The sequence below is a fragment of the Vicugna pacos genome, chromosome 7 (genome assembly GCF_048564905.1).
Source record: "Vicugna pacos chromosome 7, VicPac4, whole genome shotgun sequence".
Lineage (NCBI taxonomy): Eukaryota > Metazoa > Chordata > Mammalia > Artiodactyla > Camelidae > Vicugna > Vicugna pacos.
Genome location: NC_132993.1, coordinates 79,335,213 through 79,348,555, shown reverse-complemented (window position 1 = coordinate 79,348,555; position 13,343 = coordinate 79,335,213). Strand labels below are relative to the sequence as shown.

At 43.1% G+C, this 13,343-nt stretch overlaps 1 protein-coding gene across 2 annotated transcripts in view; it reads left to right on the top strand.

Annotated features, from left to right (window-relative positions):
- The window catches only part of AMPH (amphiphysin), a 156,284-nt gene that overhangs the window by 116,705 nt on the left and 26,236 nt on the right, over nt 1-13,343 (top strand). For both annotated transcript variants that reach the window (XM_006198527.4, XM_072965232.1), the window contains exons 13-16: nt 1,562-1,585; nt 3,484-3,507; nt 6,323-6,355; nt 9,667-9,723. In XM_006198527.4, coding sequence (XP_006198589.2) covers nt 1,562-1,585; nt 3,484-3,507; nt 6,323-6,355; nt 9,667-9,723 — 138 coding nt within the window. The remainder of the gene's footprint in view (nt 1-1,561; nt 1,586-3,483; nt 3,508-6,322; nt 6,356-9,666; nt 9,724-13,343) is intronic.

The following is a 13,343-nucleotide window of genomic DNA, read 5'->3' as shown; positions in this document are numbered from 1 at the left end:
TGCAGAGTCCTGTGGTCCAGCGCTCATCACGTCTCTCCTCTTGTGCTAAGAAGAGAAGTCTTAGGCTGAGATAACAAGGAGCACAGAGCTGCTAGATTCTGCAAACGTCTTTCCCCTTCACTCAAGATCATCTCCCTTACCGTTGCCTGACCCCATGTTTTAAACTGATGGCCCCGCGGCTCACAGAACACTTTACCTTGTGATCCCCGCAGTGTCCATGTGCGCGGACACGTCCTTTCCTGACCCCAAGGAGTGATAAGCACACTGCCTCACGTTGCTGCCTTCCTTTGAGGAAAATACCTGTGCTGCCTGCATGATGCCAGGACGTGCAGCAGCTTTTAGGGGCTACGATTCTTAAGGGGCTGTGAAGCAAGAAAACATAAACCATTTGGATAATCAGAAAGTGCATATAAGGTGCAGAAGGAGTCCATGTACAAAAAACAGTCGCGCTGTTTTACACTTAGTCATTTGGCAAGTAGGTGCTAAGCCAGAGACCAGCCAGGCTGCCCGGAGCTGCCGGGTGGGGCCATTAGAGGAAGCCCAGACCAACCTGGGGGGCGGGGGTTCCGTCGGAACCACAGGTCCACCTTCTGTACTATGGAGCCCGAACAAGACAGCTGTAATCCCATCTGGAAACCGACATATTCTTAAGATGAGAGTGCCAGGCTCCCTAATTCTCTGTTTACATTTGGAGATTGAAAACGACCGCATAAACATGGATCCCTTCTAGTCACAGAGGCACGAGCAGAGAAGCATGTGGCTTTAGCAGAAATTCTCAGTCACAAAGGGAATAAGAAAGAGACGTGTCCCCCACTCTCCCGGCACACGGTGGGAGTCATTTGAACCATCTGGATTCATTCCCCAGGATCAATAAACTTCACAATTAAAATGCTGGTGCTTAAGTGCAATTCACCCACATGTCTTAGGAGGCACCCTGCTAATTTGCATGACTGCCAGTTAGATGAGCTGTGCGTTACCACCCAATGCAGCATACTGAAGATCTACGTTTCTGAAGTTCATTTACCATCAAGCGGGTCATCCTCTTGAATTTGGTACGAGAGGAGGGGAGAGAAAATAGTGTTAGCAATGATGAGGATCAGCATTTCCTCAAAGTGTGATAAACTCTAAATACTGGGGCACCTTGTCTACTTCATTTTAATTGTGTGTGTGTGTTAAAGTTTATTCATGGTTCAGACATAGTTTCTCACTCGTAGAGCAAAAGCAGATTGACTAGCCCTGTGCTGTCTGATAGTGGTAGCCACTAGCCGCATTTGGGTATTTTACATCAGACTGAAATGTTAGAATGTAAAATTTAAAGTTCAGTTCCGTTACACTTGCACATTCCCAGTGCTCAGTAGCCCACGTGAGCCGTGGCTGCCACGTTGGGCAGAACACATGTGGGACATTCTCATCCCCAGAGAAAGTTCTGTTGAACAAGTGCTAACTAGATGTTTCAAAAATACTTATGATTTTATTTCAAGAACTGTCATCACCCCCGCATTGTTTACATGCTCGGGATTTGTCTGCTAATGGTATTTTTGTTTCTCTGTTTGCTTTGCAGACATTGCCCTGGGACCTATGGACGGTAAGAGAACTAAGAGCACTGTCTTTTAACGTCTCTGGATGGCTAAACATTTGGGAACCTCGCTATATTTTACTCCATCTGTGATGGAAAGAAGACGCAGACGTTTCTGATGATAACATAGTCCCCTAGGACAGTCATCAGCTCCCTGATGGGTGTAAGCGTTCCCTGCAGGTGGAGACAATGGTGAGGGAAGCGTGTCGGTGCCAGACTCCTGGGTGAGCAGGAATGCAGTGCTGTGCCCTTTGTGCCCCCTCCTGTCGTTACTGGGGGCTGGAGGAACTGCTGCAGTGAAGGGCAGCATATTTGCCACTGCCTTTAAACGGAGTACGTGGAAAGTGTGGATGAAACAATGTACAGGACAGGCCACTCTACTCGGGGAACCATTTCTTCCATTATTATTGTCAGTGAAGCCTAGTTCATGAGAATTTGAGCTTTAGAGCCAGATAGTCCTGGATTTGAGTCCAGACTCTACTTCTTATACCCATGACTTTGGGCAACTTCTAAAACTCTTTAAGCCTCAGTTTTTCCCATCTATAATAGAAGGGTAATGACACCCACCTCAGAGGGTGGTGTGAGGCTGAAATGAGATGACGTGGGCAGGGCAGGCAGCCCAGTGTCCGGTGTGGATCAGCAAAAGGTCGATGCGACTGCTAATGTTATTTATTCAGCTCATTTGATGTGCAAGGATGAGTATTTCCAGAATTTAGAACTGAGAATAAAATGCATACAGAGCTTTGTGGTGGCGACGTCCGTGCTGTGGAATTAAGAAAGTGGCCACACCCAGGTGGAGCCTCACACCCCTGGGTAGAGCCTTTGTCTGCCTGTCTTAGAAGAGCCCGAGCTCGCGTGGTCTTAACAGCTCAACCCGAGTTCCATGTCTCCTTCTGTGTTAGTGAGACAGCAGCAGGAACGTTTGGTAGATCTAGCTTTTTAAGAGCCTGATCTTCTGAGGTGACATTGCTGTCACCTTAAAACGGAAAGGTGACCGTCCCCTTCCTTTCCACGGGAGCTTGAAGCATCATGAAGAGCTCTCAAGAGAAGAGCTGAAAAATGTTGAACGAAAACATTTTTTATAGGGAGCTGGTTTTACTTGTATGTTCCCAAGAAGGGATACGTGGATTGATATTGAGAACGTTTGAATTCTAGCCTCAACTTTGTGTTAATTTTTTTTTAACACACTTTTCCTTCTCTAGCTGGGAGAGGCTGGAGGTGTCATTTAGAAGGAGGGTTGACTAGTTCAGGGGACAGACCTAGGAATGGTAACAATGACAAGACTGTGAAGCAGCAGCTCCCTGGACATAGTCGCTCGTACTCCTGGACCTTCTCAGCTCCCCGGTGTTATTTCCCTGTGTGCAGACGAGCCTTCTAGGTGGGGAGGAGAACAAGAGGCAAGCCCTCCAGGCAGTCAGAGGGGTTAGTACGTCAGATCTGCCTCCGTCCAAGCACCACCCCAAAGGCAGAACCAAGGGCAGGATGAGTTGGGGAAAGATTTTATTCTGCTCTTAAATCAGAGCGTGCAATACTGTGTAATTTTGTGGCTGTGAATGCTTGATCTTATTCTGCTGTTCTCAAGCTTACTTATTTATTTGAAACTTGGCATTCCAGAGTGCTAAAGCAAATGGCATATGATAGCCATAAACCCCTTTTTGATACTAGAAAATGACAAAGGCTTTCATCATGTTTCAGTGGGGTTGTCTTAAACAATATTGGAACAAAACTCATTCCTCTTCCGTAACAAGTTGCAAAATTTAATATCAACCCTGTAAAAGCGGAAGGCTTCAGCAGTATGTTGACTTTGGACTGATGGGATTTTAATGTGCTGGGGGAATTTTCTTTTCGTGTCTTATGATTGTGATTATGATTATTTATTTATTATTATTATTATTTTACTCACACAGACGAGCACCGATCTGGTACAGCCGGTAGGTAAATGTCCAGAAAATTCTGGATTTTTTTGGGTATTTAATATGCATTGTTGACATGACATATTATCTAGAGTGAGCTTTTCTTCTCATGGCATCGCTCGTCACAGATTCAGCCTTAAGCCATTTAATTTAAATACGCTCTAGCTTTGTTTAACTGTTGCTACCCTACTGAAGAGCTTTGTGTTTCTCATCAGCGCTTACCATGATCTATTTCATCTTACGTTTTCGTTTTTGTTTTTTTCTTCCTTTGCTCTTCTGCATACTCTAAAGACTGATTCTTCAAAAAGTCTTTCCCTGTGTAACCTGATCATGGAGGAAACTCCAGACAGTGGGTTGGCCGAAGAAATTCACAGACCTCAAATTGATCTAGGTGCAATTATGTGGGGCCCTGATGCTAGTACAGAGAGTGTCAGCCAGGAACTTCCCCAAGGTGGGTCGCAGGAAGACTCTGCGTGTGTCTCTGAAGCAGAGCGAGATGTGGGATTATCCACTGGGATGCTTCCTTCTGCTGACTGGCACACGGTAGCTGAAGAGGGTGAGCATGTCCTGGGGCCAACCCCTCTATGTGGAAGTCAACAGCTGCTCCCAGAACCTGTGCCGGGGGCTGAAGTTGCCATGGCTGCTTCTGTGGAGTTGGAGCAGCCTTATGATTTACCTGATTCAGAGATCCCAGCCAAGGAGACTGGTGGCCTGGTCCAAGAAAGTCAAGAAGCTGTTAAGAAGTCAGAGGAAGAGGAAGACCAACAGAAGATCGAAGATTCTATCTGGGCAGGTGTGGAGACATGTGAAAAGGTAGACACTGGAGCTGTTGGTATCAAGGCACTAGAAGGTACAGAGGAATCTGAAGAGAAAGTGCGTGAAAGTACAGGAAACAGGGTAGTAGATCTTTGTAAGACAACAGGCAAGCAAGACCAGGAGACCTTAAAAATCAGTGAAGAGGGAACTAGGAAAGATCTAAGTGCTGGGTGTGAGGAAAGCCTAAAGACCAATGAAGAGTGTCTTGAGGAAACTGACATATTAGAAAAAGAAATGGAAAGTGTAGATATGATAGATGAGTTTAGAGACAGAGACCAAGGGCTGGGTGACAGGATTCAAGTAGTAATAAATAATTGTACGGTTACAGGGGGTTCTGGAGCTAGACCTGCCATTCACACAGGTATTTTGAATCTGCCTCTCCAGACTGACTCTGTATCTAATACTGAAGATGCCAGCTCTGAGGGATGGGATTTAGCTGGAAAAGACAGAGAGAAAAATTTGCTAGACCCTCCTGACCATGATGTAACGTATCCTTCAGCACAAGGCGGTACAGACGCTGAAGAGATTCAGTGTGAGGCTCTGTTACATGTTCCTGGGGGTGACCAGGATGCAAATCAGGCTGTTGTTTTATCAATAAAACATGAAGCAATAGCTCAGACTAGGACAAATCTTAGTTGTGCTCTGGGAACTAATGCAAACAGAAGAGATTGGTGTTTGTGTCAGGCTGGAGATCCGTTAATAGAGGGAACTGAAAATACAATGACTGGGAACTGTAGCCACACCATTAACTTGCCAAGAATCGCAAAAACAGACTCTTTGGGGACAGATCCAGGTCACATCTGGCAGCCAAGCTTGGATTCAGGAGCAACTAATAAAGATACATTGGAATGCTCTGGTATACCAGATAGCCAAGCAAGTGGACTTGCCAGTTGCCTTGACTCTATTAACCACTGGCCTAGCAGGGATATGAGAGGCTTCGATAATTGCTGGGAACATTTAGATACATTTGGGAGCAAGAAAGGGATGGAGATGGACTTACTAGGGGATGTAGGTGGGGAACAAGCCACTGCTAGCTGCTGGGAACAAAACCAAGAGATAATTAGACCTTTGGTTCTGGGAGCCTCCCAGAATGCTAGCATCGAGCGTCCCCAAGACAGTGACACCAACAACTCAGATTTGTCTGAAGATGAAATTGCTAACCAGAGATATGGATTGTTGTACCAAGAAATAGAGGCTGATAAAGAAGAGGTACTTACCCCAGTATGTAGTATAGACTAGCCAAAGACTTCTGTAGGTTCTGTTTTTCCTAGTGTTTCTCACCTACTTCATTATCCATCACTATCTTCTCCAAGGTCTGCCTCATCTCCTTGACAGGTTGTCCTGTACCTCTTGAAATCTGTGCAAACCAAACACAAATAGGTTGACAAAAAAACAAAACCAAAAACAATCGAAAAGATAAAACAATGACAACACAAAGAGCAGAATGACTGTGTTGGGAACTAATAAGAGTCTATTTTACCATCCCATTTACTGAGCTTTTTTCTTTCTACTTCCATTTTTACTGTTCAAGCACTAAAATATATATAGATCAGACTAATTTACTGTTCCTGAAGTGGTTCCACCACCAATAAGAACACATGAAGTGCTTCTACGCAGGCCCACTGAAACTGTAAAATCTCATAATAGCTGTTCATCGACATGATGTATTAGAGAAATCCTGGAAATACTTCTAGAGTCTATCGATGGCTTAAAAAGAGCTATTTAACCCCTCACGGCTCTTCTCTGAAATCATCTTCTCATTATTGAGAAAGTGGGCTTTGGTTAGCACTGAGCCCCGTACCAGTAATGACTGTAAAAATAATCTTTCTTGTCAGCCTATTTGAAATAAAACAGTATGGCCTGTTCCATTTCCTAAGCACCTTCATGCACAGCAACCTTTTGTGTAATTTTTAAATTCGTGGTGGTCTTTATTTCCCACCTTCTCTTAGAGATATTTACTGACCCTACGAAAGTAATGAAAAAAAGTAATGTTACTTTGATTTCCATTTCTGTTTAGGCTTCTGGTGGTTCATTTAATGGATTTGCCCAGGTAAGAAATCGATTTGCTGGCAAAATCCATCTGTTGAGAAGGATGCAAAGTTTAAATGTGCGGACCTCTAAGTCACCGGAAAGCATCGTGTGTAAGCATGTCGACGCAAAGCTTGACCCCACTTCTGGTGACTTCAGTAATGGAAACCGTAGTAGCAGCAACGTTGCAGGGCTGTTGTGAAGGTTAAATGAGACAAGAATGCAGAGCACTCATCCTGGAAGCCTAGCTCCTACTAAGCGCTCCATGACTATAGTTAGCTGTTGGTAATATTATTAGATATTCCATGGAATTCTGTTGAAGGAATTAGGAAGTAGAAGTTGTCCTTATCTGAGGGATCTATTAGACTCAGCTGTCGGAAAAGAGGAGGTAAGATTGTTTTGAACTAATGAGATGGGTCTTTAGAAAATATAAGAGATTTTTAGGCGCTTCCTTCTAAAGAGTCACACAGGAGCCGTACTACACAGAACCTTACATCTTTGGTGGTTCTTCAGGAAGGAGCTGTTGGGAGATCAGAAACCATAGGTTGCCTCAAGCCAGTAAGACAGTATTTTCTTGGGAATCTATGGAAGAGGAGCCACATGATGGACTGTCGCAGTCCCTGTATATATCCCGACAGACGGACAGTTGTAACCCAAGCAGAAGGCAGGCCCCATGGCTGTCAAGTTCATGGCATAAGTTCTGAACACCTCTTCAAGGGAGTCTTCAGATATATGCGTGTCTGTGATGAATGCTTTGTTTCGGACTATCAGACATGAACAATTTTGAATTTTAACATTGAGAATTTTTCCATTTAAAAGTTTGATTACTTTCCCCCATGTTACCTATAAAAAGATAAAACCCACTCATACACCCACACCCAAGTACAGAGACACACAAAAACGCAGAGAGACGATAATATGTCTCTCCCAGCTGCACGGGACGCTTTCAAAAGATTAGGTCCTAAGAATTGTTATTCATTTCTCTTTTTTATGACTTATTTTTATCAGTTATAAATGCGTGTAATTTAAAGAGTAACACAATTTTATACGAGTTTTTTAACTTGAAAACTTACACCACCTTCCTCCATTTCTCGTTTCTTGGAGAAAAAGGCTTTCACTCCTCGTAGCAGATTCTCTGGTTTCACTGCCATGAGCGTGCATGACTTCTTCATTTCTAGAGCATTAGCTGTTGACTGCTGTCTCTGGGAGGTGGGGCTTAAAGCACTTTCAACCTCCTACCATTCACATCTCTCCCCGGCTTCCTGTCCTTCCGCTGTGCAGCTTCATCCCAGCCACCCGGCCAGTCAGTGGTAGTGTTATCCTGATGCTATAAATGCTATTAGTGCTCACGTCACAAAGCTTGCATTTCCTTTTCTGCCAATTTTCTGTTTTCCTTTGAGGCAATAATTGTAGGGCCTTGTTTGTGAGCTTCTGAATTCATTTGCTTTGTTTTCTAGGGACCTCCTACGAATTCAACCCCAAACTCAGTAGTTATATAAATCACCTCCTGTTTTGTTTAAGACATGAGTCTGTAAGTTTTGTCCTCCTGAAGAACTTGCCTGTCGGTCCTGGACTGCTCCCGTCTGACCTGGGGACGCTGTGGCTGTGACTTGCTGCCACGGCTGTCATCGCAGGGTCTCCCATCACATCTGCCGCGGGGACTGCACTGACTTCTCTTGTCTGTCCCTCCTCTCTTCTCGGGACACAGCTCTTCCTCATTTGTGGTTAAACCCCTCATTTGGGTACAGAGCATCCCCTTCTAGTTTCCTGAGGAAAATGTGCACAAGAAACACATACTTGGGACCTTCTCCATTTGAAAATAACTTTATTCCCACGTATATAATGGACTGTTGGTTTGGATATTATATTGCATGTTGTAAACCATTTTCCTTTAGAATTTTGAAACCATTGCTCCATTCAATTCTACCTCCTGGTGTTGCCACTGGGAAACTGTCGTTTTGATTCTTGATATTTTGTAAGAACCGCCTCCTGCACCCCAGCCCTTTCTCTGCCCTATTTTATGCCCTTCCCACCTTCTTTTTCTCTTTCTATCCGGAAGTTTGTGCCATCTTCCTTATACCGTAGTGTCTCTGAAGTTTGACAGTGATGTCCTATGGTCTGGGTTTTTCATATATTGCACTAGGCCCTTTTAATCTAAAGATTATGTCTTCCAGTTTGGGGGATTTTTTTTTTCACTGATGATTTCTTTTCTTTTGCTTTCTCACTCTGTGACACTTCTTTTTCTTATGTTGGCTTCTTAAACTAGTCTTCCACTTGACTTTTTTTTCCCCCACTTTTTCCTTTTCTCTTTCTCTGCTTTCCAACTGTTCTAACAGATTTTTCACTTCTATATATATTTTTTTAATTTCCAAGGGCTCTTTTTGTTTATTGAATATTTGTTTTTTAGTAGCGTCCTCTTATGAATACAGCATCTTCATTGTATCTCCAAGGGCGTTAATAATAATAATAATTTTTGAAGGTTTTTACCCCCTGCAAAGTCTTCATTTCTTCCACTTTTTAAAAACTATTTCATTTCTCCCTTTAATATTTGAGATTTTTCTTAAGTGCCTGGTGATCTTGGCTGTCTACTCATATTTAGGACTAGGACACCAAAAAGCTGAGAGACTCGTAAAAGTAGGTAGAGTTCATTGACTCTCGGTATTGCTATAGGATTTTCTGGCTCATCTTTCTGTTGATGACGTCTTGATGTTAAATTCTCTAGGGGCTGTTTTTTTCTTTCTGAACTGGTCAGATTACGCAGGAAAGGCTCTTCTGGTCTCCTGCCTGGAGTTTATGAGCCTGGCTCCCAGCGTGATGAGAGATGGATTTTCCTAGAGATCACTGTTCCCTTAGATTTCCTCCAGCTTGATTTTTTTAGGATTCATATCCCGAATGAATATATTGTTCACAGCTTTTAAATTACGGTTCCTGACTTACTCATAGAGGCGATAGCAGTATGATTAAGGTTTCAACATTGAAAACGTTTCAATTTGTCGCTTAGACCCATCAACTTTTAACTCAGTGTTCATGCCCAGAAGGGAAGCTGAGGACCAAAGATGCCTCTGAAGATTCGGCCCTTCATTTCATGTCGCTCATGGGATCATCGAATTCTGCCAGCTCAGATTTATATCTAGAATAACTACTGTCAAAAATTAGCTTTGCACTTTTTTGCCTTTCTGATTAAAAATAAAAAGAGACCAAAAAAACTTTATAATGTGTTCATTGACACAACTGGTGGGAGCTAATTTAACTGATATCTTTGTTGCTGCTTTTCTGGCAAAGTAACTGAAACCCTAAAAATTTTTAATCGTGTGCTTTATCCCCAACTTTCAGCCCCAGGACACTTCATTATTCACAATACAGACAGACCAGAGTATGATCTGTGACTTGGTAAGTCAATTTTGGTTTGTATTTTGGGGACGTTGTTAGTTGGCTGAATGTTCCGAGGTTGATCATTGTGGGTTATCCAGAGCTTGAATATCCAGAGTGTAGTTTCCGTAGCCCCCCTCTTTTCTAGAAAGTAGGAAGCAAAGCTTCTGAAAGAGCTCACCGTGACTTTGAATGGGGTTGCTTCTATTTATAAAGGCACCATGATCCCAGCAAAAATCAGTCTCCTAATTATGGGCTTCCGTGGAACACAGTATATCCATCAAGGGCATGACTATAACTTAGGCTACAGGATTGAAAATGAAATTACCTCAAGAATTCATGCTTCAGAACAGATCCTTGCCTTTCCTTGAACCTGAAGCTACCTCATGTCTCATCTCCTCCCTCCATTTTGCGAATGGTAGTGTGGTGCACAGCAGAGATGCGGTTTCTGCTCTGCTGACAAGCGAGATGAGAGAAAAGCTTAGCTGGGGAATGAGTAGGAAGCAGAAAGTTTACTCTCGGTGTTAGAGGAGATTCTTACGTTTATCGTGGGAAACATTTTTGGCACCAGCTTACTAGCAAAGTTGGGTGGAGAGACCCTGAGGGATGTCATCACTGTGAGCGTGTCAGTGACACACTGCAGAGGATTCAGGCTCTCTGAGGATTAGTTCATGAGGGTTATTTGTAGCTTCCTGGTTTTCCCCTGGGAATGGTATAGGATTGTCCCAGCTCCTGGCTTGCACTTTGGAAACTTAGAATTGGGTTTAAGCAGAACGGATTTTTCTTTTTAGATGATTTTACTTCTCAGTAAGGCATTCTGCTCTGGAAAGGTTAATTTGTCTTTAAGATTAATTTGATATTTTTCAAAAGAAAGTGTTTCTCTAACACCTTGTCCATAGACTGCTGTACTTTTGTCTTTTGGGGTAACCAGGTAAAAGGCAGGATCTGTGAGGACTGCAAATAAAGATTTAAATGTTTAAAATTCAGATTATGCTGGTGTTAATGTTGGAGCCAGAGGGACTTCTGTTTCATGTTCATTGGTGGTTTTCAGCCTGGGTGATGGAGTAAGGGTTATACTGATGCTGGAGGATGAGATTTTTAATTATCAGCTGTGAATGGTTTGAGAAAGATGGAGACACACTGATATAAGAAGAAAGGCAATGGGTCAGAATTAAATTCACACCTGGTGGGGGTGGGTATAGCTCAGTAGTAGAGCACGTGTTTAACACGCACAAGGTCCGGGGTTCAATCCCTGGTCTCTCCGTTAAAAAAAAAAAAATTCGTACCTATTACTGTTGCAAATGTCCTGGCATAGAATTCAGTGGTTTTTAATTTCTCTGAACATCTCCCTCCCCCCGCAGCTGGTCCTAGGGGCGTCTATTGCCCGCTCTTCCCTTCTCTTTCTGTACGTTCTCTGAAGCCGACTTCTTCACTTTCTTTCCACTGGGGAACTTTGCTTTGTCATGCCCAGCACTGCAGATGCTGCTAGTTTCAGCTCTGCCCCGTGAGGAACTAGAACATCACAGTGAACCTACGTCTCCCGTTGAGTTGTGATTATGTGACATTTTCCCAGGGGTGGGACCATTCCCCAGCATTGGTTCGTTGACTGGTTTGAGCAACGTGGAGGCTGCACATCCCACCAGTCTGCACCTTATGGCCCCACAGGACATCCCTTGGGTACAAGTTTAAACCCTTTTGAATTGGCAAACCTTGCTCTGGGCTCAGGATTGCCTCCATGGCCTTTGACGTTCTCACAAAATTAGTTTTCCCAGGTTTGGAGAAGCAGGGCAGTAAAGCAGTCACCATGTTGGAATGAGACTGGACTCTTTACCGCACTCTCCCAGCCCATCTCCTTTTCCTCTGCTTTGACCTACCTTCTCGCTTATCATAGAGGATGCTGGAAGATGTGCACCAAAGCTACGTTACTCCTTTTATCCTAAAACAAGAATTCCACTTCTGAATCTCAGAATTAAACCTTTGTGGCTTCCTGTTACCACTAATATATATATAGAATATACCTCTCCTCTGAATGCATAACGATCACTCCTCCAGCAAACAGTAGGAGATCATTGCCAGGGCTCCCAGGTGGGGACAGCATGATATCAGCCCATTTGCAGTGTCTGCACCGGAGGCTTCTTGTAGAAAAGAAGTGATCGAAGCAGGGCACAGGGCTACTTTAAGATCATTCCAGGAGATGTTGTTTGCATTTTTCCTCTGTTGTTCTTTCTAGCTTGACAAAGTATTTACAATTTTACATCATCTTAGAAGGACTAGAAAGGTGACTTCTATTTCCAAATTTGAGAGGCTGATTTTATGTACAGTCACGCATTCAGTGGGTCCTGTTTGACCCCCTGGAATTTCAGTCATTAAACTGCAATGCTATATTGTAATATTCGGTGTGATGTTATAGCAGAGAGGAAAGTGTTGTGCCTTATGGGACATAATCAATCTCTCCTCCTCTTCGTACTTTGTTTTCATTGAGTTATTGTCTGGCTTCAGCAACCAAGGCAGTTGGACTCATTTATGAAATCACCCTACTTATTCTTGGCATATATATAAAACTTCAAAATTTCTTCAGACTTCCAAGAAACCCAGACTCTGGCGCAAATATCCTTTTCATTTTAAGTTACCTTTGTGTTTGTTTTTTTCTTAATGTACAAAGTTAGATTTATTGGATTCCTGTCATGAAACTTCCCTGGGCTCCTCATTCTGCACTGCAGACTCAGCTCACGGGGGGCCCAGCCATCTTCTCGTGGGTGTCTTGGTCTTCTCAAATTACCCTTCCTGTCCTTGCTGTGTAGGTCATTTGACACCATCCTCTCATAGCAAATCACCTTGACTTCCGAAATGGTAAGATCACACCCTGAGAGCTGACAGTATCTCTTCGCTGCTATGAAAACTCGTTCCATTATGAAGATAATTCCTTTTGAACAATACAAGTGAAACCATTTCCCATAAAGAACTCCTGAGAGTCTATTAGAGTGAATTTTATCTCGTTCTTTCTTAAAAATCACGTCAGATCACCCTTTAAAGGTTACAAAAGCCCGTAAAAATATCAAATCTCTGTACACTTATCTACCCAAGTGTTCTTTCATTTTATTATGCCTTTTGAAGAAAAGAGTGGCGTGCTCCTGGCATGTGTCACAATGGAGGATTTGGTGGGAGGGCCCAAGGCAAATATTTTGTGTATTTTTCCATCAAAAGGCTATTCATTATCTATTTTTTATAATCACAGCATAACTTCTCCATCACTTCCCTGTGGGACTTAACACATGCATCAAGTTCAGTGGAACTCAAGGTGGCTTTTGATTGCTTATGGTGAAAGTTCCTAATTTCTCCAAAGTATTTAAATACTTTGATGGAAAGGGATCTTAACGTGCCCTCCAATGGCCATTCATTTTTTGAAATAGTCATGCTAAATAAATATGTAACATTAACCTAAATCAAAAGAGAGGTAACAGTTTTGGTAGTAGCCATGGTAACAGGCATCGGCTATGGTAATTTTAATAGCCTGTTGTTATTTATTACTGCTCACTTTAAAACTGGAAAAAGTCTGGAGCTAAGAGATTCCAGAGGCTTGGTTCAGCATATCATTGGAATCAGGAGGGTGTCTGTGCGCAGAGGTCGCAGTGGGAGGAAAA